This window comes from Triticum aestivum, chromosome 5A (genome assembly GCF_018294505.1).
Source record: "Triticum aestivum cultivar Chinese Spring chromosome 5A, IWGSC CS RefSeq v2.1, whole genome shotgun sequence".
Taxonomy (NCBI): domain Eukaryota; kingdom Viridiplantae; phylum Streptophyta; class Magnoliopsida; order Poales; family Poaceae; genus Triticum; species Triticum aestivum.
In genome coordinates, this window is record NC_057806.1 from 462,182,427 (window position 1) to 462,203,408 (window position 20,982).

General features: G+C 45.3%; 1 protein-coding gene across 1 annotated transcript in view; it reads right to left on the minus strand.

The window, feature by feature from the left end:
- Nucleotides 1–388: 388 nt before the first annotated feature.
- LOC123101388 (purine permease 1-like) overlaps nt 389–20,982 on the minus strand; it is a 65,201-nt gene continuing 44,607 nt past the window's right edge. The window contains exon 5 of the mRNA XM_044522864.1: nt 389–489. Coding sequence (XP_044378799.1) covers nt 389–489 — 101 coding nt within the window. The remainder of the gene's footprint in view (nt 490–20,982) is intronic.

A 20,982-nucleotide genomic window follows, 5' to 3' on the forward strand; every position in this document is an offset into this window, starting at 1 on the left:
AACCCTGCAACCAAATAGTAAAGAGTCTCTTGTGTCCCCAACACACCCAATACAATGGTAAATTGTATAGGTGCACTACTTTGGAGAAGAGATGGTGATACAAGTGCAATATGGATGGTACATATAGGTTTTTGTAATCTGAAAATATAAAAACAGCAAGTTAGCAAGTGGTAAAAGTGAGCGTAAACGATATTGCAGTGCTAGGAAACAAGGCATTAGGCCCAGATTTTCAACGCCCCTTCATCAATTGTATAGGAGTAGCGACAGTTGTTGCCTAGACGATGGCTTTAGTCTTACCATTGTATGACTTTGTAAGGTCTTGTGTAAATAATAAATAAAGTGGTCGCATGCATCGTCCAGATGCAGTGGCCGGGGTCATCCTCCTTTTCTAAAAAAACGTGACTGAGCCAACGAGTAGTAGGTAGTAGACAGTCCGGCCGAGCCCGAACTCCCGGGCTTCTCCTGGGATAGCCTGCACATTGTTGTTGCCTGGTTAAATTACGTATGTTTGGACCAAATTATCAACCAAATATTGAACTTCTAGCTCCTTGATGAAGATAACATATTGCAATAATAAACTGCACCGCACGTCTGTGTTAAATTAGGTCCATGAACTTAAATTAAGGTCTACATTTGTTAGTGGCGCAAGTTTACAATATCTGTGTAGTTTTTCGTTTGCCTTTTGGTATAAGTCATACATTGCTCCTACATCACTCCTTCTATTCATGCTATGTTGCGCCTACTAGAAACGATAACGCCACTTTTGATTGGAGTGGCTTACATGTCCAATCAGCTACATGAAGGAACTTGAGATGACGATTGCGCTGTTGCTTCTCAAGTTGTTTCTCTGGGTGTTTGTTGCCCACGGGCATGTTTTTTTGCGAAAAAGACCTTCAGATCATATTGAAGATTCAGATATGACTCAAAGCACCCCAAAAGTAAAACTAAAAATACAACGAGGTCTTGAGACCACACTCGCCAGAGCGAGTTGAGGGCGTGCCACCGCTGTTGCAGCTCCTCTCTAAGCTAGCACCATTGTGTAGACAACCATGATGGTCAGGAAGTCTTCAATTCTGTCCATGAGTAACCAGCACGCCAGAGAGACATCCATGTTATACTTCAGTTTTTATTTGTGTGTCTGAGTGTGTGCGCGCGTGCGCACTCGTTTGTGTGAGTCTATACGCGCACGTGCATGTCGAAAGAGATGCCACCATTGATATAAGATGCAATTTATTTTTGACATGTTTAGAAATGACTAATCTTCAACATTGGTGTTGTGTTATTTGAACATGGAGTATAACATGAGTATACATATAAATTATTTGTAATTGGTGTGCAATTTTTTTAAGATGTTAGGTGAGTACCAATGCTGAAGGAAATATGCCCTAGAGGCAATAATAAAGTTGTTATTTATATTTCCTTATATCATGATAAATGTTTTATTCATGCTAGAATTGTATTAACCGGAAACTTAGTACATGTGTGAATACATAGACAAACAGAGTGTCCCTAGTATGCCTCTACTTGACTAGCTCGTTAATTAAAGATGGTTAAGTTTCCTAGCCATAGACATGTATTGTCATTTGATGAACGGGGTCACATCATTAGAGAATGATGTGATGGACAAGATCCATCCGTTAGCTTAGCACTATGATCGTTTAGTTTATTGCTATTGCTTTCTTCCTGACTTATACATGTTCCTATGACTATGAGATTATGCAACTCCCGAATACCGGAGGAACACTTAGTGTGCTATCAAACGTCACAACGTAACTGGGTGATTATAAAGATTCTCTACAGGTGTCTCCGATGGTGTTTGTTGAGTAGGCATAGATCGAGATTAGGATTTGCCACTCCGTATTTCAAAGAGGTATCTCTGGGCCTCTCGGTAATGCACATCACTATGAGCCTTGCAAGCAATGTGATTAATGAGTTAGTAATTGGGTGACGCATTACAGAACGAGTAAAGAGACTTGTCGGTGACAAGATTGAACTAGGTATAATACCGACGATCGAATCTTGGGAAAGTAACATACCGATGACAAAGGGAACAACATATGTTGTTATGTGGTTTGACCGATAAAGATCTTCATAGAATATGTCGGGACCAGTATGAGCATCTAGGTTCCGCTATTGGTTATTGACCGGAGATGTGTCTCGGTCATGTCTACATAGTTCTCGAACCCGTAGGGTCCGCACACTTAACGTTCGATGACGATTTATATTATGAGTTATGTGATTTGATGTACCGGAGTTTGTTAGGAGTCCCATATGAGATCACGGACATGACGAGGAGTCTCAAAATGGTTGAGACATAAAGATTCACATATTGGAAGGTTACATTCGGACACCGGAATGGTTCGGGTCGTTTCGGATAAGTTTCGGAGTATCGGGGGTTACCGGAACCCCTGCCGGGAAGTTATTGGGCCTCATGGGCCTAATGGTGGAAGAGAGGAGGCAGGCCAAGAGGTTCCACCCCTAGCCCAAACCAAATTGGACTAGGGCTAGGGCCCCCCTTTCCTTCTCTTCTCCTATTCCCTCCCCTTCTCCTTGTGGAAGTAGGAAGGGGGGGGCGCGAATCCTACTTGGAGTAGGAATTCCCCCACTTGGGCGCACCAGCCCTGGCCGGCCTCCTCCTCCCTTCCCCCTTTATATACATGGGAGGGGGGCACCCCATAGACACACAAGTTGATCTTTTAGCCGTGTGCGATGCCCCCCTCCACAGATATACACCTCAATCATATCATTATAGTGCTTAGGCGAGGCCCTGCATCGGTAACTTCATCATCACCATCAACACGCTGTCGTGCTAACGAAACTCACCCTCGGCCTCAGCTGGATTAAGAGTATGAGGGACGCCATCGAGCTAAACGTGTGCTGATCGCGGAGGTGTCGTGTGTTCGGTACTTGATCGGTTGGATCGCGAAGACATTCGACTACATCAACCGCGTTACTAAACGCTTCTGCTTTCGGTCTATGAGGGTACGTAGACACACTCTCCCGCTCTCATTGCTATACATATCCTAGATAGATCTTGCATGATCATAGGAATTTTTTTTGAAATACTGTGTTCCCCAACAGTGGCATCCGAGCCAGGTCTATGCGTAGATGTTATATGCATGAGTAGAACACAAAGAGTTGTGGGCGATAATAGTCATACTTTTTACCAGCATGTCATACTTTGATTCAACGGTATTGTTGGATGAAGCGGCCCAGACCGACATTACATGACCGCGTTCATGAGACTAGTTCTACCGACGTGCTTCACACACAGGTGGCTAGTGGGTGTCTGTTTCTCCGGCTTTAGTTGAATCGAGTTTGACTACGCCCGGTCCTTGTTGAAGGTTAAAAGAGCACACTTGATGAAAAATCGTTGTTGGTTTTCATGCGTAGGTAAGAACGGTTCTTGATAAGACCGTAGCAGCCACATAAAACTTGCAACAACAAAGTAGAGGACCTCTAACTTGTTTTTGCAGGGCATGTTGTGATGTGATATGGTCAAGACATGATTATTAAAATTGTTGTATGGGATGATCGTGTTTTGTAACAAAGTTATCGGCAACTGGTAGGAGCCATATGGTTTTCGCTTTATTGTATGAAATGCAATCGCCATGTAATTGCTTTACTTTATCACTAAGCGGTAGCGATAGTCGTAGAAGCAATATTTGGTGAGACGACAACGATGCTACGATGGAGATCAAGGTGTCAAGCCGATGACGATAGTGATCATGACGGTGCTTTGGAGATGGAGATCAAAGGCACAAGATGATGATGGCCATATCATATCACTTATATTGATTGCATGTGATTTTTATCTTTTATGCAACTTATTTTTCTTAGTACGACAGTAGCATTATAAGATGATCTCTCACTAAATTTCAAGGTATAAGTGTTCTCCCTGAGTATGCACCGTTGCTATAGTTCGTCCTGCCGAGACACCACGTGATGATCGGGTGTGATAAGCTCTATGTTCACATACAATGGGTGCAAGCCAGTTTTGCACAGCGGAATACTCAGGTTAAACTTGACGAGCCTAGCATATGCAGATATGGCCTCGGAACACTGAGACCGAAAGGTCGAGCGTGAATCATATAGTAGATATGATCAACATAGTGATGTTCACCATTGAAAACTACTCCATCTCACATGATGATCGGACATGGTTTAGTTGATATGGATCACATGATCACTTAGATGATTAGAGGGATGTCTATCTAAGTGGGAGCCCATGCTACGGCTCCTTTGAATTTTAATGCGTTCGTAGAGAAAGCTAAGTTGAAATATGATGGTAGAAACTACACGGACTGGGTCCATAACTTGAGGATTATCCTCATTGCTGCATAGAAGAATTATGTCCTGGAAGCACCGCTAGGTGCAAAACCCGCTGCAGGAGCTACTCCAGATGTTTTGAACATTTGGCGGAGTAAAGATGATGACTACTCAATAGTTCAGTGTGCCATGCTTTACGGCTTAGAATCAGGACTTCAATGACGTTTTGAACGTCATGGAGCATATGAGATGTTCCAAGAGTTGAAGTTGATATTTCAAGGAAATGCCCGGATTGAGAGATATGAAGTCTCCAATAAGCTCTACAGCTACAAGATGGAGGAGAATAGTTCTGTCGGTGAACATATACTCAGAATGTCTGGGTACCACAACCACTTGACTCAACTAGGAGTTAATCTTCCAAATGATAGTGTCATTGACAGAGTTCTTCGATCACTGCCACCAAGCTACAAAAGTTTCATGATGAACTATAATATGCAAGGGATGGATAAGACAATTCTCGAGCTCTTCGCAATGCTAAAAGCTATGGAGGTAGAAATCAAGAAGGAGCATCAAGTGTTGATGGTCAACAAGACCACTAGTTTCAGGAAGAAGGACTAAAGGGAAGAAGGTGAACTTCAAGAGGAATGGAAAACAAGTTGCTGCTCAAGTGAAGAAGCCCAAGTCTGGGCCTAAGCCTGAGACTGAGTGCTTCAACTGCAAAGGGACTGGTCACTAGAAGCAGAACTACCCCAAGTATTTGGAAGATAAGAAGGATGGCAAAGTGAAAGGTATATTTGATATACATGTTATTGATGTGTACCTTACTAATGCTCGCAGTAGCGCCTGGATATTTGATACTGGTTCTGTTGCTCATATTTGCAACTCGAAATAGGGGCTACGGATTAAGTGAAGATTGGCTAAGGACGAGTGACGATGCACGCGGGAAATGGTTCCAAAGTCGATGTGATCGCGGTCGGCACGCTACCTCTACATCTACCTTTGGGATTAGTTTTAGACCTGGATAATTGTTATTTGGTGCCAGCGTTAAGCATGAACATTATATCTGGATCTTGTTTGATGCGAGACGGTTATTCATTTAAATCAGAGAATAATGGTTGTTCTATTTATATGAGTAATATCTTTTATGGTCATGCACCCTTGACAAGTGGTCTATTTTTATTGAATCTCGATAGTAGTGACACACATATTCATAGTATTGAAGCCAAAACATATAAGTTTAATAATTATAGTGTAACTTATTTGTGACACTATCGTTTAGGTCATATTGGTGTAAAGCACATGAAGAAACTCCATGCTGATGGGCTTTTGGAATCACTTGATTATGAATCACTTGATGCTTGCGAACCATGCCTCATGGGCAAGATGACTAAGACTCCGTTCTCCGGAACAATGGAGCGAGCAACAGACTTATTGGAAATAATACATACTGATGTATGCGGTCCGATGAGTGTTGATGCTCGCAGCGGGTATCGTTATTTTCTGACCTTCACAGATGATTTGAGCAGATATAGGTATATCTACTTGATGAAACATAAGTCTGAAACATTTGAAAAGTTCAAAGAATTCCAGAGTGAAGTGGAAAATCAACGTAACAAGAAAATTAAGTTTCTACAATCTGATCGTGGAGGTGAATATTTGAGTTATGAGTTTGGTCTTCATTAGAAACAATGAGGAATAATTTCGCAACTCACGCCACTTGGAACACCACATCGTAATGGTGAGTCTAAACGTTGTAACCGCACTTTATTAGATATGTTGTGATCTATGATGTCTCTTACTGATTTACCGCTATCGTTTTGGGGTTATGCTTTAGAGATGGCTGCATTCACGTTAAATAAGGAACCATCGAAATCCACTGAGACGACACCATATTGACTGTGGTTTGGCAAGAAACCCAAGATGGCATTTCTTAAAGTTTGGGGCTGCGATGTTTATGTGAAAAAGCTTCAACGTGATAAGGTCGAACCCAAATCAGAGAAATGTGTCTTCATAGGATACCCAAAGGAAAATGTTGGAGATATTACTACTAGGTATAAACCGGCCATGAGGGGCCGGGTTATGCCCACAATGAGTTAGGCATATTTGAAGCCCATGATGACAAGAAGTATGGCACTTTACGGCAAGAGATTTAACATGAAGGCCCAGGGCCCAAAGGTGGATTAGGGCCCATAGACATAAACCGTCATATGTTATGTAACTTAGGTTGTAAAGCATGGAAAGGTAGAAACCGAGCCGGGCACATTTATGAACCGGCCTCAGGATTCTGTAAACCGTCGGGCGTCAACCTGTGTATATAAAGGGACGACCCAGCGGCGGTTTAGGGACAACAAAACAATAACTTGAGAGCCAGGCAAAGCGTATTTGCTCCCTGGTCATCGAAACCCTAGCAATTCCATCACAACCGAACATAGGCTTTTACCTTCATCGTAAAGAGCCGAACCAGTATAATTCCTTGCGTCCCTTGTCCGCTTTAACCCCTTCAAGCTAACCCGTCGCGATGGCTCCACGACTAAGTCCTTTCACGAGGACATCTATCATGACAAAACCACGACAGTTGGCGCCCATCGTGGGGCTAGAGCACGATGGTTTCGAGTTCCTGCAGGGCAGCTTCAAAGGACTCAAGGGATATGCTGTGGGCCGGATGACCAAGAGTCGTCGTGGCAAACTCTACATCGACGACGCATGTTGGGGCCCTGAGGCTGGCTCCTTCAAGTATGTGTACTGGGTCCCCTTTGGCAGAATACACGTTTTCATTAGCAAGATCGGCGAACAGGGCCCTGAGCCGGACATCTGCACCGACATCGTCGAGACGGCTCAATGTGCAAGACCTGCCCGAGTTCAGACTGCCATAAAGCGTGCCTTCATGGGAGTCATCCACGGAGCAGAATCTGAGGATAGATCGGTATCTGGTGGCGAAACCGTCGTTTGCTATGATGGCGAGTCTTCAACTGGAGAGACCGAGTCACTGTATCAACTGCATGATGGCCGGGTTAGTGGCGGTTTCGATGGCGACAGTATTCCGGACCTCTCTAATCTGTCGAGCTGAGTTGCGATCTTCATGGCCGGTACTCAATTGGTGCAGCATTCTTCTACCGCCGCAGCGGTGATTTCTGGGTCAGCAGCTGCAACACTAGCTGGAGCGGGGGGCTCTGCTCCACCACCGGCTCAGGCTTTGTCCGATTTATTTGACACTTTGGCAATGTTGCTAGCAGCTGAGGTTGACGCGGTAAATTAGGATCAGCATAACGCGGAAATTGCAAAGGTGAAGGATCATATAGCTCAAGCTAAGGTAGATCTGGCAGCAGAGAACACCACGATGGCCACAGAGCGGGCTGAGTTAGAGGCACGGGCTTATCGGCTTATGCTGGATCAGACCGCGTCAGATAATGTCATGACGAGAAGATACCGGTCTCACCTGCCACCGGTTTATGAGGGAAGGAACCTATTTAACACACCGGGAGCAGGCACCAGCAACCAGCCAGTGGTAAACCGGGTGGAGGCACCTGTAACAGGGGCGTCAGTTCAGCCACGCGCGATAGATCCGCCTCGTCAGAACAATGTCCCATCACCGCACATATCAACGCCTCCGGGTCATTACTCTAACCCATTGGACAACATCGTTGCCGCCGCTTCACAATTGGCAGCTCTCTCGATCGATGGCGAGTCTCTAATAGCAGTTGAAACACGACGGGCTAGGGAGCTGCTTCAGACAGCTTTGACTCAACAGCAGGCTTATTCACACAGCCGCGAGAGGATTCATTCCACCTCCACCCCCCCACCCCCGCCCAAGTTGGAGCTACAGCAGGCATATCGATGAACTGGTCGTATCAAGCAGTGCGAGAAACCGTAACCCGCCGTGAGGTCATAAACCGGCAGGCGGCGGTGCTAATGCCCAAGATGTGGTGGATCACGGTAGAGCACGTCGAGAAGCCGAGTTAGCGGCGCAGTACATGGCCCATTAGCTTACTCCGGTTCGTCCAACTACTTCAGTGGAACCCGGCGTGGTTTTCAGTTCTTTGGGGGTGCCGTGTCTTACCCCGGCCATACGTAATGTGCGGCTGCCCAAGGACTTCAAGGGTCCTTGTAAGGTGCCCAATTACACTGCCGATTTACCCCCTGAGTCATGGGTTGCGAGCTATGAGATGGCAATGGAGATGCTAGACGTGGATGATGCGGCATGTGCTAAGTACTTCACCATGATGCTGGAGGGGACAACTCGTACTTGGTTAAAAAGCTTACCAGCTAACTCCATTGGATCGTGGACCGAGTTAAAAAGCCGGTTTATCCAGAATTTCAAAGCTACGTGCAAACATCCCATGTCAATTGTGGACTTAGCCGCCTGTGTTCAAGAAGAGGGGGAGTCTACAAACCATTGGGTGAAGCGGGTATCAGCCATTCTGCATTCATCAGACCGCATCAATGCTGACAGGGCAGTCTTGACATTGGAAGGCAACTGCCGGTTTATGCCTTTGAAGCTGAAGTTGGGAAGGCTCAAGCATAACTATAATGACATGGCCACGCTTATGGCAGCTCTGGTTAAGTATGCCATTCAGATAGTACCAAGGACGCTGAGTCTGAGGATGAAAAGACGGGGAAGGGAAAGAAGAATGACATTGGCAAGGGGCAGCAGCATAACCCAGCTGGTCATGGGAACAATGGTAAGCGCAAGGCGGATAATAGCAGTGGACTTTGTGGTGAACACCAACACCCAGGATAATGGTCCGCGCTGTAAGGGTAAACCGCCCCAGCGGGGTGGAGGATCAGGTACCAATCTTGAGCGCCTGCTAAATCAGCCCTTCCCAAAGCACAGGTCGAAGGAAAGGCCAGCTACGCATCTTTGGAAGGATTGCTTCATTATGCGAGAGTTCAAGAATTCAAATCTCTTTCAATACGACTATGGACTGCCCGGCGGTTCAGGAGGCGGTTTTCATGGGCCGGGTTACGGTGGAGGCAGCTCCGGTTCAGGATTCCAAGGCAACCAAACCGGACATGGCAATCAAGGCAATCAGGGCAACCAGGGAGGTTATAATCATCAAGGGAGTCAGCAGCAACAACAATCGGGTTATCAGAGTAATCTGAAGCAGTTGAATAGTGGGCGGTACCATGTCTTCACCACTAGTTTGTGTAAGCGCGGCCAGAAGCTTCATAAAAGGGCAGTAAACTCTGTTGAACCGATAGTGCCCCGTTATCTGTGCTGGTCTGAACAACCCATTGTGTGGAGTCGAGAGGATCATCCACCCCGGGTTGATAATCCGGGTCACCTGGCATTAGTGGTGGCACCTCAGGTTGGGGGGTATAAGTTCACCAAGGTACTCATGGATGGAGGGACCAGTATCAATATCCTTTATTATGAAACCTTCCGTCGGATGGGGTTGACGGATAAGAATCTTAAACCGTCCAACACCGTCTTTCATGGTGTGGTGCCTAGTAAATCGGCGTACCCAGTTGGTAAGATAGCTCTAGAGGTTGCTTTTGGAGATGATCATGATTCAAGATCATAAACATTGACTTTTGAAGTGGTGAAAATCAAGAGCCCATATCATGCCCTGTTTGGACGGCCGGCTTATGCTAAGTTCATGGCAAGACCCTGTTATGTTTATTTGCAGCTTAAGATGCCGGGTCATAAGGGGACCATCACAGTGCATGGGAGCCGGAAGATTGCTTTGGAATGTGAAGAAGGTGATGCGGCCTATGCTGAGTTGGTTTGTGCAATAGAGGAGTTGAAGTTTCACAAAGATAATGTTGATCCGGCGGATATGAATTCTCTGAAAAAACCAACTATAGAGCATGATCTGGCTTTGAAGTTCAAACCGGCCGAGGAGACTAAGCTGGTTGACTTTGTTCCTGGTGATTCATCCAGGCAGTTCAGCATCAGCGCTAACCTGGATCCGAAATAGGAAAGCGCGCTCATCGAGTTCATCCGTGAGAACCGGGACATCTTTGCATGGAAGCCTTCTGACATGCCAAGTGTACCGAGGGAACTCGCTGAGCACACTCTTAACATAGATCCTAAGTTTAAACTGGCCAGGCAGTTTCTCCGCCGCTTCAGTGAAAAAAGGCGCAAGGCTATTGGTGAGGAGGTAGCCTGGCTCTTGGCAGCAGGGTTTATTGTGGAGGTTTTTCACCCTGAGTGGCTAGTTAATCCGGTGCTGGTACTTAAGAAGAACAACACTTGGCGTATGTGTGTGGACTACACAAATCTGAACAAGGCATGTCCAGCTGATCCCTTTGCTCTCCATCGTATTGATCAAATCGTTGATGCTAGGGCGGGTTGTGATCGTTTGTGTTTTCTGGATGCTTATTCTGGTTATCATCAGATCAAAATGGAAGTTAAGGACCAGGAGAAGACAGCTTTTATAACTCCCTTTGGAGCGTTCTGCTATGTATCAATGCCTTTTGGGCTCAAGAGTGCCCAGGCGACTTATTAGCCCTGTGTACAGAATTGTCTTCACAATCAGATCAGGAGCAATGTTCATGCTTAGGTGGATGATATTGTGGTGAAATCCAGAAAGGAGGAAACATTGATAGTTGACTTAAAGGAGACTTTTGATAACCTTTGGGTTTATAAGATGATGCTTAATCCGGCCAAATGTGTCTTTGGTGTACCAACAGGTAAGCTTTTGGGCTTTCTGGTGTCTAACAGGGGCATTGAAGCTAATCCGGAGAAGATCACTGATATTACGTCTCTGGCTAAACCGGCGTGTATTAACGATGTTTAGCGGCTGGCGGGTCGTATTGTAGCATTGAGTCAGTTTATTAGCCGTTTGGGAGAAAAGGAAATCCCTCTGTATCAGATGATGAAGAAGACAGACCATTTCGTCTAGAGTGATGCTGCCGATGAAGCCTTTGAGAGTCTAAAGCGACAACTAGCTGAGCCGCATGTCCTTGCTGCTCCTATTGATAAAGAGCCCTTGTTGTTATATGTGGCCGCTAATGCCCGGGCTGTTAGTGTGGCTATTGTTGTGGAGCGCAAGGAGGCCGGAAAGGAGTATCCGGTTCAACGGCGAGTTTATTATATCAATGAGGTGCTTATTGAATCTAAGAAGAGGTACCCACATTGGCAGAAGCTAGTGTATGGAGTTTTCATGGAAAGCCGAAAGCTCAAGCACTATTTTCAGGGTCATCCTATCACTGTGGTCAGTTCTGCCCCCTTGGGGGATATCATCCAAAACAGAGAAGCAACTGGAGGGATTGCTAAATGGGCCATTGAGCTTGGACCTCACGGGTTAAAATATATGCCTCGCATAGCAATCAAGTCTCACGCACTTGTGGACTTCATTAATGATTGGACAGAGTTGTAGGCACCAGAGGAAAAGCCAGATAATACTTATTGGACTATTCATTTTGATGGGTCCAGACAATTGGAGGGCTCGGGGGCTAGAGTCATATTGTAACACCCATGATGCGGCTATATCTCCCACATGTCGAAGCACGACTTAGAGGCATAACCGCATTGTAAGCAATGTCGCAAGTGGGGTAATCTTCACACAACCCATGTAATGAATAAGGAAAAGAGATACACAGTTGTCTTACACTCGCCACGTCACACAATAGCATAAATATCATTACATTCATCCAGATACAATCAAGGTCCGACTACGGAACCAAAATAAAGACAACCCCAAATGCAACAAAGTCCCCGATCGCCCCAACTGGGCACCACTACTGATCGTCTAGAAAAGAAACGTAGTATCGTCCTGAGTACTCATAGAACTCTCACTTGAGATCAGTCGAATCTCCTGGAATAGCATCATCGGTCCCTGCATCTGGTTTTGGAAGTAATCTGTGAGTCACGGGGACTCAGCAATCTCACACCCTCGCGATCAAGACTATTTAAGCTTAAAGGTAGGGTAAAAGGTATGAGGTGGAGCTGCAGCAAGCACTAGCATATATGGTGGCTAACATACGCAAATGAGAGCGAGAAGAGAAGGCAAAGGCACGGTCGATAAACTATGATCAAGAAGTGATCCTAGAACAACCTACGTTCAAGCATAACTCGAGACCGTGTTCACTTCCCGAACTCCGCCGGAAAGAGACCATCACGGCTACACACGCGGTTGATCCATTTTAATTAAGTTAAGTTTAAGTTATCTACAACCTGACATTAACAAATTCCCATCTGCCCATAACCGCGGGCATGGCTTTTGAAAGATCAAATCCCTGCAGGGGTGTCCCAACTTAGCCCATCACAAGCTCTCACAGTCAACAAAGGATATTCCTTCTCCCAGGAAGACCCGATCAGGCTCGGAATCCCAGTTACAAGACATTTCGACAATGGTAAAACAAGATCAGCAAAGCCACCCGAATGTGCCGACAAATCCCGATAGGAGCTGCACATATCTCGTTCTCAGGGCACACTGGATAAGCAATCCGTACAACTAAAACCAGCCCTCGATTTTCCCCGAGGTGGCGCTGTAAGGGTCTCTAGTTTGGACCAACACTCAGAGGAGCACTGGCCCGGGGGTTTAAATAAAGATGACCCTTGAGTCTGCAGAACCCAAGGGAAAGAAAAGGCTAGTTGGCAAATGGTAAAACCAATGTTGGGCCTTGCTGGAGGAGTTTTATTCAAGGCGAACTGTCAAGGGGTTCCCATTATAACCCAATCGTGTAAGAAACGCAAAATCAAGGAACATAACACCGGTATGACGGAAACTGGGGCGGCAAGAGTGGAACTAAACACCAGGCATAAGGCTGAGCCTTCCACCCTTTACCAAGTATATAGATGCATTAATTAAATAAGAGATATTGTGATATCCCAACAAAATATCCATGGTCCAACAAGGAATAAACTCCGATCTTCACCAGCAACTAACAACGCTATAAGAGGGGCTGAGCAAAGCGGTAACATAGCCAAACAACGGTTTGCTAGGACAAGGTTGGTTAGAGGTTTGACATGGCAATATGGGAGGCATGATAAAGCATGTCGTAGGTATCGCGGCATAGGCATAGCAAGAGAGCAAGCAACTAGCAAGCAAAGATAGAAGTGATTTCGAGGGTATGGTCATCTTGCCTGCAAAGTTCTCCGAGTTGACGAAAGCTTGAACCTCGGAAGTGTACTCAATGGGTTCCTCGATCACGAACTCGTCTCCTGGCTCTACCCAAGCAAGAACACAAGCAAAAAGGAACCACAATCAACCACGGTGCAATGCACAACCAACATGATGCAAAACATGGCATGGTAAGCGGTATGCGATATGCGGTGGATATGCATGTTTCGGAAAGGAAAGATTGAATCAGGCCTCGACTTGGAAAACCAAGAGTGCCACTGGAAATAGAGGTTGATTTCGGTCGAAATCGATATAAAGATCACCGGAATCGGATGCATGGTTTGCAAATGGCAAGCAAAACAATAATGGCACAAAGCTGCGATTAACAGCACGAGACCATCTAAATGCATCAAGAACAACAAGCTACTGCATTCTAACATAGCAACAAAAATACATGGCAGCGATCCACTCAAGATGCTTGACAAAATATGAACACTAAGCTACGGCTAATTCACCCAATAGCAGGTTCAAACAACCATGGCAAAAGTGTAAAAGATATCAGGTTACAGACTTAGTGAAAATAACAACATGGCAGGAATCTAACATCAGGAAGCAATGTTTAGAGCAAGATAACAACATGCTACAGGAACATATCATGGCAAGGAAAGGCATGGCATGAAGCTACTCAAAGCATACAACAAAAGTCCCTTACTGACCATAAGCCAAAAGGGATCAGAAAATACAATGGCAACCAAGTGAACATAACAATTATCGTTAACAGATTCAGACTAAGTAGAAAACTGGAACATGGCAAAACAGATATTAAGTAGGCATGTTTACGAGCTCGATGCACTCACCACAAGGCATTGAATGACAAACTAAGCATACACCCATCAAGTAGACATGGCATAGAAGCTAAACATGGCAAGAAGACACTCATAGCATGCATGGATCAACTACAACAACCTCGGCAAAAATGCTTAAAATGTAAACATTCTGCCAGGAACATTTTATAGCAAAAGTAGATCTCGATTGAGTCAAGCTAGGGTGCTCCATAATTGGGAACCAAGATTTGTATGGATAGAGCATAAGAAAATCTACAAAACATCCTTACTGATCATGCTCAAAAGAGGCATGGATCACTCTGTAGCAACATGAATACATGGCATAAAAATAACAGCAGACAAGGGCTTAGTGAAATTCTATGTCCCTGAAATCCGCAACATCACGAGAGCTACTTTGCATGCTTGTGCTAGACACCACAGAGATCACAAAAATACATGGCATACACCCCTGTAAAGATGGAATGGCATACTTCAAAATTCATGTAGGGCTCAAGTTCATAGGAGGCACACATTAATCATGTCAAAAATGACAAAAGTACAATTACTGATAAGAATCCGAAACTAACATTGCATAGCACTCTTGCAACAGCATTTAGGGCATCAAGATGAGCTCAAATGAACATGTTGCGATGGAATGAAATGAAGTACTCGCCGAGACGAACAATTTGGTATGCTACACGCCCAAAACGGAGCCACGGATGCAAAGTTATGATGCGATGAACAGTGCTAGAAATTATACAGATTTCAGGACTTAGAGAAATTAGAACTCCGAAAATTCAACGCGGGATGAGATGGAGCGGGATGAGGAGATCCAGGACGCGGGACACCGTTTGGATGGCCGCGTGGGTGGATCTGGTCCACCCCGCGGTGGATCCGAACGAGGCGGACGGCGACGGGCTTCCCGGGCGGCGGAGCTCGCCGGCGCGGAGGCGGTGGCGCTCACCGGCGGCGGCGGCCGGCGAGGCGAACGGCGGGAGGGAGACGAGGCGCCGCCGGGCGGCTGATGCAGGGCGGCGGCGCCGAGCAACTGCGACGGCGCGGGGCGGTGGCAAGGTGCTCCGCCGGTGGACTCCGGCGAATGTGACCGGCATCGTCCGGCAAGGCGGCGAATGCGGCGAGGAGAAGGAGCAGGCGGTGGGCGCGAGGTGGCGGCGGCGCAGGGCGAGCCCGGCGTGGCCCGGTTCGGCCCGGGGCGGGTCGGATCTGGGCTCCAGGAGGATGGCGGCGAAGTGGGCGCAGGGAAGGTGAGGTGGCCGCTCGGGATTGGTCAGGGAGGCGGCGGTGATGATGTGGCGCGACGGGATTGGTCCGGGCGACGTGGCGATGGCACGGACATGTCCGGGCGCGGCGTGGACGCGTCCGACGGCGCGAGGGGAAGGATTTTAGGGTTTCGTCCGCGAATTTTTGGAGAGGATCACATATATATAGGTAGAGGGAGCTAGGAGACTCCAAATTGAGCATAGTTTTCGGCCACGCAATAGTGATCGAACGACCCAGATGATGGAGGGGTTTTAGGTGGGTTTTGGGCCACTTTGGAGGGGTGTTGGGCTGCAACACACATCAGGCCTTTTCGGTTCCTCGATTAACCGTTGGAGTATCAAACGAAGTCCAAATGGCACGAAACTTGACAGGCAGACTACCGGTAGCAAACCAAGGCCGCTTGGCAAGTCTCGGTCCAATCCGATAACGTTTAACACCCGCACACGAAAAGAGGCAAAAGGATACACTGGATGACATAGGAGTGCCGGAATGCAAAACAGACAACAGGGAAAAAGCTCAGATGCAAGAGACGAACATGTATGCAAATGCGATGCACATGATGACATGATATAGAATGCATGACACGCAAGCAAATGACAAGGCAACAATAGCGAATAACTGGAAGACACCTGGCACAACAGTCTCGGGGCGTTACAACACTCCACCACTACGAGAGGATCTCGTCCCGAGATCTAGAATGGCACCGAAGGGAAAAACGGAAGAGAAAGAGAAGAGGTAAAACTAAGTTGCTTCTTTGACAAACTAGTGAAACCAAAGAACCTCGAAAAGTTGAACAACTTGAAAGGAATAATACCACGGAGGTGATCGAAGTTGAAAAACTCTCCATTAGGAACGAGTAACAAGGAAGAACAGATTCAGGCTGCACTCCGGTTGAAAAGTGATACAAGACTTGATAAGATGAAAAGAACTTGAGCAAAGGGCACAACACTCCGGTTAAATGGATAAGCATGAAAAGAACACGATCCTCACCATATGAGATTATGAGTGAGGAGAGCAACATCACAATGCCTTCGGAACAAATGAAAGAATGTAATGAAATGAACAGAGGGAAACAACAAGGTCTTGAGAGAGCACGCTTACAACAAATGCTAGAATGGAGTTGTTGGGTTAACGACAATGAAAAGGATAAGCTTGATATGGACTTATAGAAGACATCTCGAAATTATGAGGTGACAACTTGCCACTAACGGAAACAATGGATTTGGATTGAGAGCTAGAAAAGATAGAAGGATTCTTCCACCGAGGTGATATGGATAAAACTTGGATTATAGATAACCACCACAAAGAACAACATTCCCAATGAAAAGCTTTAGGTGAAATTTATACCAAGATAACTCCATGGAAGAAAATGATGGGTTTACATACCTCATTCTTGACAACTTTTGAATCATGAAACATGAAGGGAAAATTATCAAGAAAGACATAACACCATCTCAAATGATACGATTGAAAGAATTTGCAGTTCGGAATGCAAGAAGAGGAATACTTGAAGCTCCTCTGAAAAGAATCTTGATTAACATTTCAAGAAGGAATTAAATCCTTGATGAACTACCATGTAAAGCCTCCATGAAGAACTCCGGTAACAAAAGGATAACGAAAAGAACGAGAAGTTGAGAATATAAGGTGAAGCCTTGGAATGATTAAATGGAGCTTTGCAACGAGATAAATGAGAGATCTTGAAACTCCGGGAAAAGAAAAAGATGAACAAATGAAATCAAGAATTTGATTAACCTCCGGAATAAGGAATTAATCACTTAGATGTAACAAGAATAAGAATTACGTTATGCGTATCCTTCACCAATATAAATTGATGACAAGCAACGGATTTAGCATACTACTTATTCTCGTTGAAAGGATTAAGAGGGATATGGAACAAACTTAAGACGGCCTTCAACGACCCACCGGTAGGATTGAAAACAACGAATACATTGATATGATAAACGAAGGAAGAAGAATCTTGGAAGAACCACCATAAGTATTGAAAATGAACGCATAAAAGATAAAGAAACAACGGAAAGAATTAGAGAACGAATGAAGATACTTGATAGAATTTAGATACATGAGAATGAAGAGAACACGAGCTGATTAGAGATCACTTGAACGATGCACCAGTAAGATTTGGAGAATGATAGCTGAAAGCTGAGAATGAATAAATCTTCTGAAATGACGGGCTACGGGAAATCAAACTGAAAAGACTCCTGAATTGCCCCGGATAGGTGGAAAGAATTCTCACAATTGAAAACAATTATGAGAGAATGGCAATAAGCTAGAACCATGAATCTTGAAGAGAATGGAGCAAGATTTAAGAGAAACTCTTCTTCGGTCTTCAAAATCCAAGAATGACAACGAGAAACACCACCAAGAATTGTTGAGGCACTCCGGAATGAAAAATTAGAAATGTTGAACCAACGATGAAAATAATTTGACAGATCTTGGAGAAAGACATTTCACTGATGATAATTCATTCTTACGTCAAACTTCGAAAAGAATTTAAGGATAGCTCCGGTATAATTAGAAGAGTCGGGTAAGATCCTGGGAAAAGACGTGTGGGTTATGGGCCCACTCAAGAGAAACACCGTAGAACGATTTAAAAGAGAGAATGCACCGGTTGAATTAAATGGCTAGAATGGATTTTGAATGAAAAGACGAGCCTTCTGAGATATCTTCAGCACTCCGGAACAAATGAACAACAAGTGGGGAATGATTATGAGGTGCACCGGCATGAGAAGACATTTGAAACGAGGAAAGGATATGATCGACAAAGCTTGACTTGAATCCACCAGAGAAGAAAAGAAAGAAGAATGACGAACTTGTAGAGCATCTTCATGAGAACCACCAGGTAAGAACATTGACGGGAAAGAATGGAGAGACTTCCCATGAATAAAAGGATACTTGATTAAGAAATCTTAGTCCTCGAAGAAAACAAGGGAGGGAGGGCGGGAAAAACAAAGGCAACTTGAGGACAGATGAAACGAACAACGTTGGAAAAACCAATAGGTGATCTAGCGGATGTTGACAATGATCGGATCCACTCGAAGAGGAGCACACCGATTGAAAAGGATTGACATGACAATCTCGATTATCATGAAGGATTAGTATTTCCATAGGAGTATGAGAACACCGCTTCGGAAAGGTATGGAATCAACACTTGACTTCGAAGCAACTCGAATACCACAACTCAAAACAAAACAAAGGATTGGCTTGCAAAATAAGCCAGAACAAACATATGATAGAGATTTCGTCCGAAGTTTTCGTGGTGGGGCCTACACGGGCTCGATCGTACAGCACCATCATGTACAAGGTAGTGCACATGACATACGAAGCATCCCCGAGTCAGCATAGCCAAGGACTCTTTAAGACACAATGAGACCACTGTAAACCAACCGTGGATAGGCGGACCACTAGACGTCGAACCCCAATCTCATATCATGTATCTGTCAGAAAGATATCCTAAGAGCTACTTGAATTCCCACTTATAAACTCCCGAAACTTTCTGGTTATGCAATCAGGTGTTGGGGATACATGGGAAGCATAATATCTCACCCAAAACTAGCAAATCCTACATCCAGTTGTATCCATCCTTCAACACATAACCAAGAAACCTTCGGAAATCATTTACCTCAACCTTCGAAAAGCATCCGTTATATGAGTTATGGCAATACACCTGAACTCCCGCCCCAGTACTGGGTGGCATCGAGGTTATCTCACCAATAACTGCATAAAAGAGATTTTCGACGTCGGAGAAACTTAGGTATTCCAGAACTGCAACGATAAAATTGTGACAACAACACCTCGGAGCTCAACTCCCCGGGACACTACCACAACCCCTAAATGTCAGGAGGCACCAAAAACAATGTTCTCGTCACAAATCCATTGGAACGATTCCAAGATACCCGCGTGATCCTAAATTTTTTTAGTGAAATTTGAGAAGAGAAGAGTCAAAACTCTACATCGGGATGCCTCACCAGAGCGACGAAGGGACTGAGGAGTAAAAAGAATCCTACTCTCAGATATATATAATCCTAACTGACTCAAAACATTTTTCTAGACTCAACAACGCCAGCGATTCGATCAAGCAGGGGGCTCCTAAGTCGGGGAAGGCTCTGATTACCAACTTGTAACGCCCATGATGCGGCTATATCTCCCACGTGTCTAAGCACGACTTAGAGGCATAACCGCATTGTAAGCAATGTCGCAAGTGGGGTAATCTTCACACAACCCATGTAATGAATAAGGAAAAGAGATACATAGTTGGCTTACACTCGCCACGTCACACAATAGCATAAATATCATTACATTCATCCAGATACAATCAAGGTCCGACTATGGAACCACAATAAAGACAACCCCAAATGCAACAAAGTCCCCGATCGCCCCAACTGGGCACCACTACTGATCGCCTGGAAAAGAAACGTAGTATCGTCCTGAGTACTCATAGAACTCTCACTTGAGCTCAGTCGAATCTCCTAGAAAGCATCATCGGTCCATGCATCTGGTTTTGGAAGTAATCTGTGTGTCACGGGGACTCAGCAATCTCACACCCTCGCGATCAAGACTATTTAAGCTTAAAGGTAGGGTAAAAGGTATGAGGTGGAGCTGCAGCAAGCACTAGCATATATGGTGGCTAACATACGCAAATGATAGCGGGAAGAGAAGGCAAAGGCACGGTCGATAAACTATGATCAAGAAGTGATCCTAGAACAACCTACGTTCAAGCATAACTCGAGACCGTGTTCACTTCCCGAACTCCGCCGGAAAGAGACCATCATGGCTACACACGCGGTTGATCCATTTTAATTAAGTTAAGTTTAAGTTCTCTACAACTGGACATTAACAAATTCCCATCTGCCCATAACCGCGGGCACAACTTTTGAATGATCAAATCCCTGCAGGGGTGTCCCAACTTAGCCCATCACAAGCTCTCACGGTCAACGAAGGATATTCCTTCTCCCAGGAAGACCCGATCAGGCTCGGAATCCCGGTTACAAGACATTTCGACAATGGTAAAACAAGACCAGCAAAGCCACCCGAATGTGCCGACAAATCCCGATAGGAGCTGCACATATCTCGTTCTCAGGGCACACTGGATAAGCAATCCGTACAACTAAAACCAGCCCTCGAGTTTCCCCGAGGTGGCGCTGCAAGGGGCTCTAGTTTGGACCAACACTCAAAGGAGCACTGGCCCGGGGGTTTAAATAAAGATGACCCTTGAGTCTGTAGAACCTAAGGGAAAGAAAAGGCTAGGTGGCAAATGGTAAAACCAATGTTGGGCCTTGCTGGAGGAGTTTTATTCAAGGCGAACTATCAAGGGGTTCCCATTATAATCCAATCATGTAAAGAACGCAGAATCAAGGAACATAACACCGGTATGACGGAAACTGGGGGCGGCAAGAGTGGAACAAAACACCAGGCATAAGGCCGAGCCTTCCACCCTTTACCAAGTATATATATGCATTAATTAAATAAGAGATATTGTGATATCCCAACAAAATATCCATGTTCCAACAAGGAACAAGCTCCGATCTTCACCTGCAACTAACAACGCTATAAGAGGGGCTAAGCAAAGCGGTAACATAGCC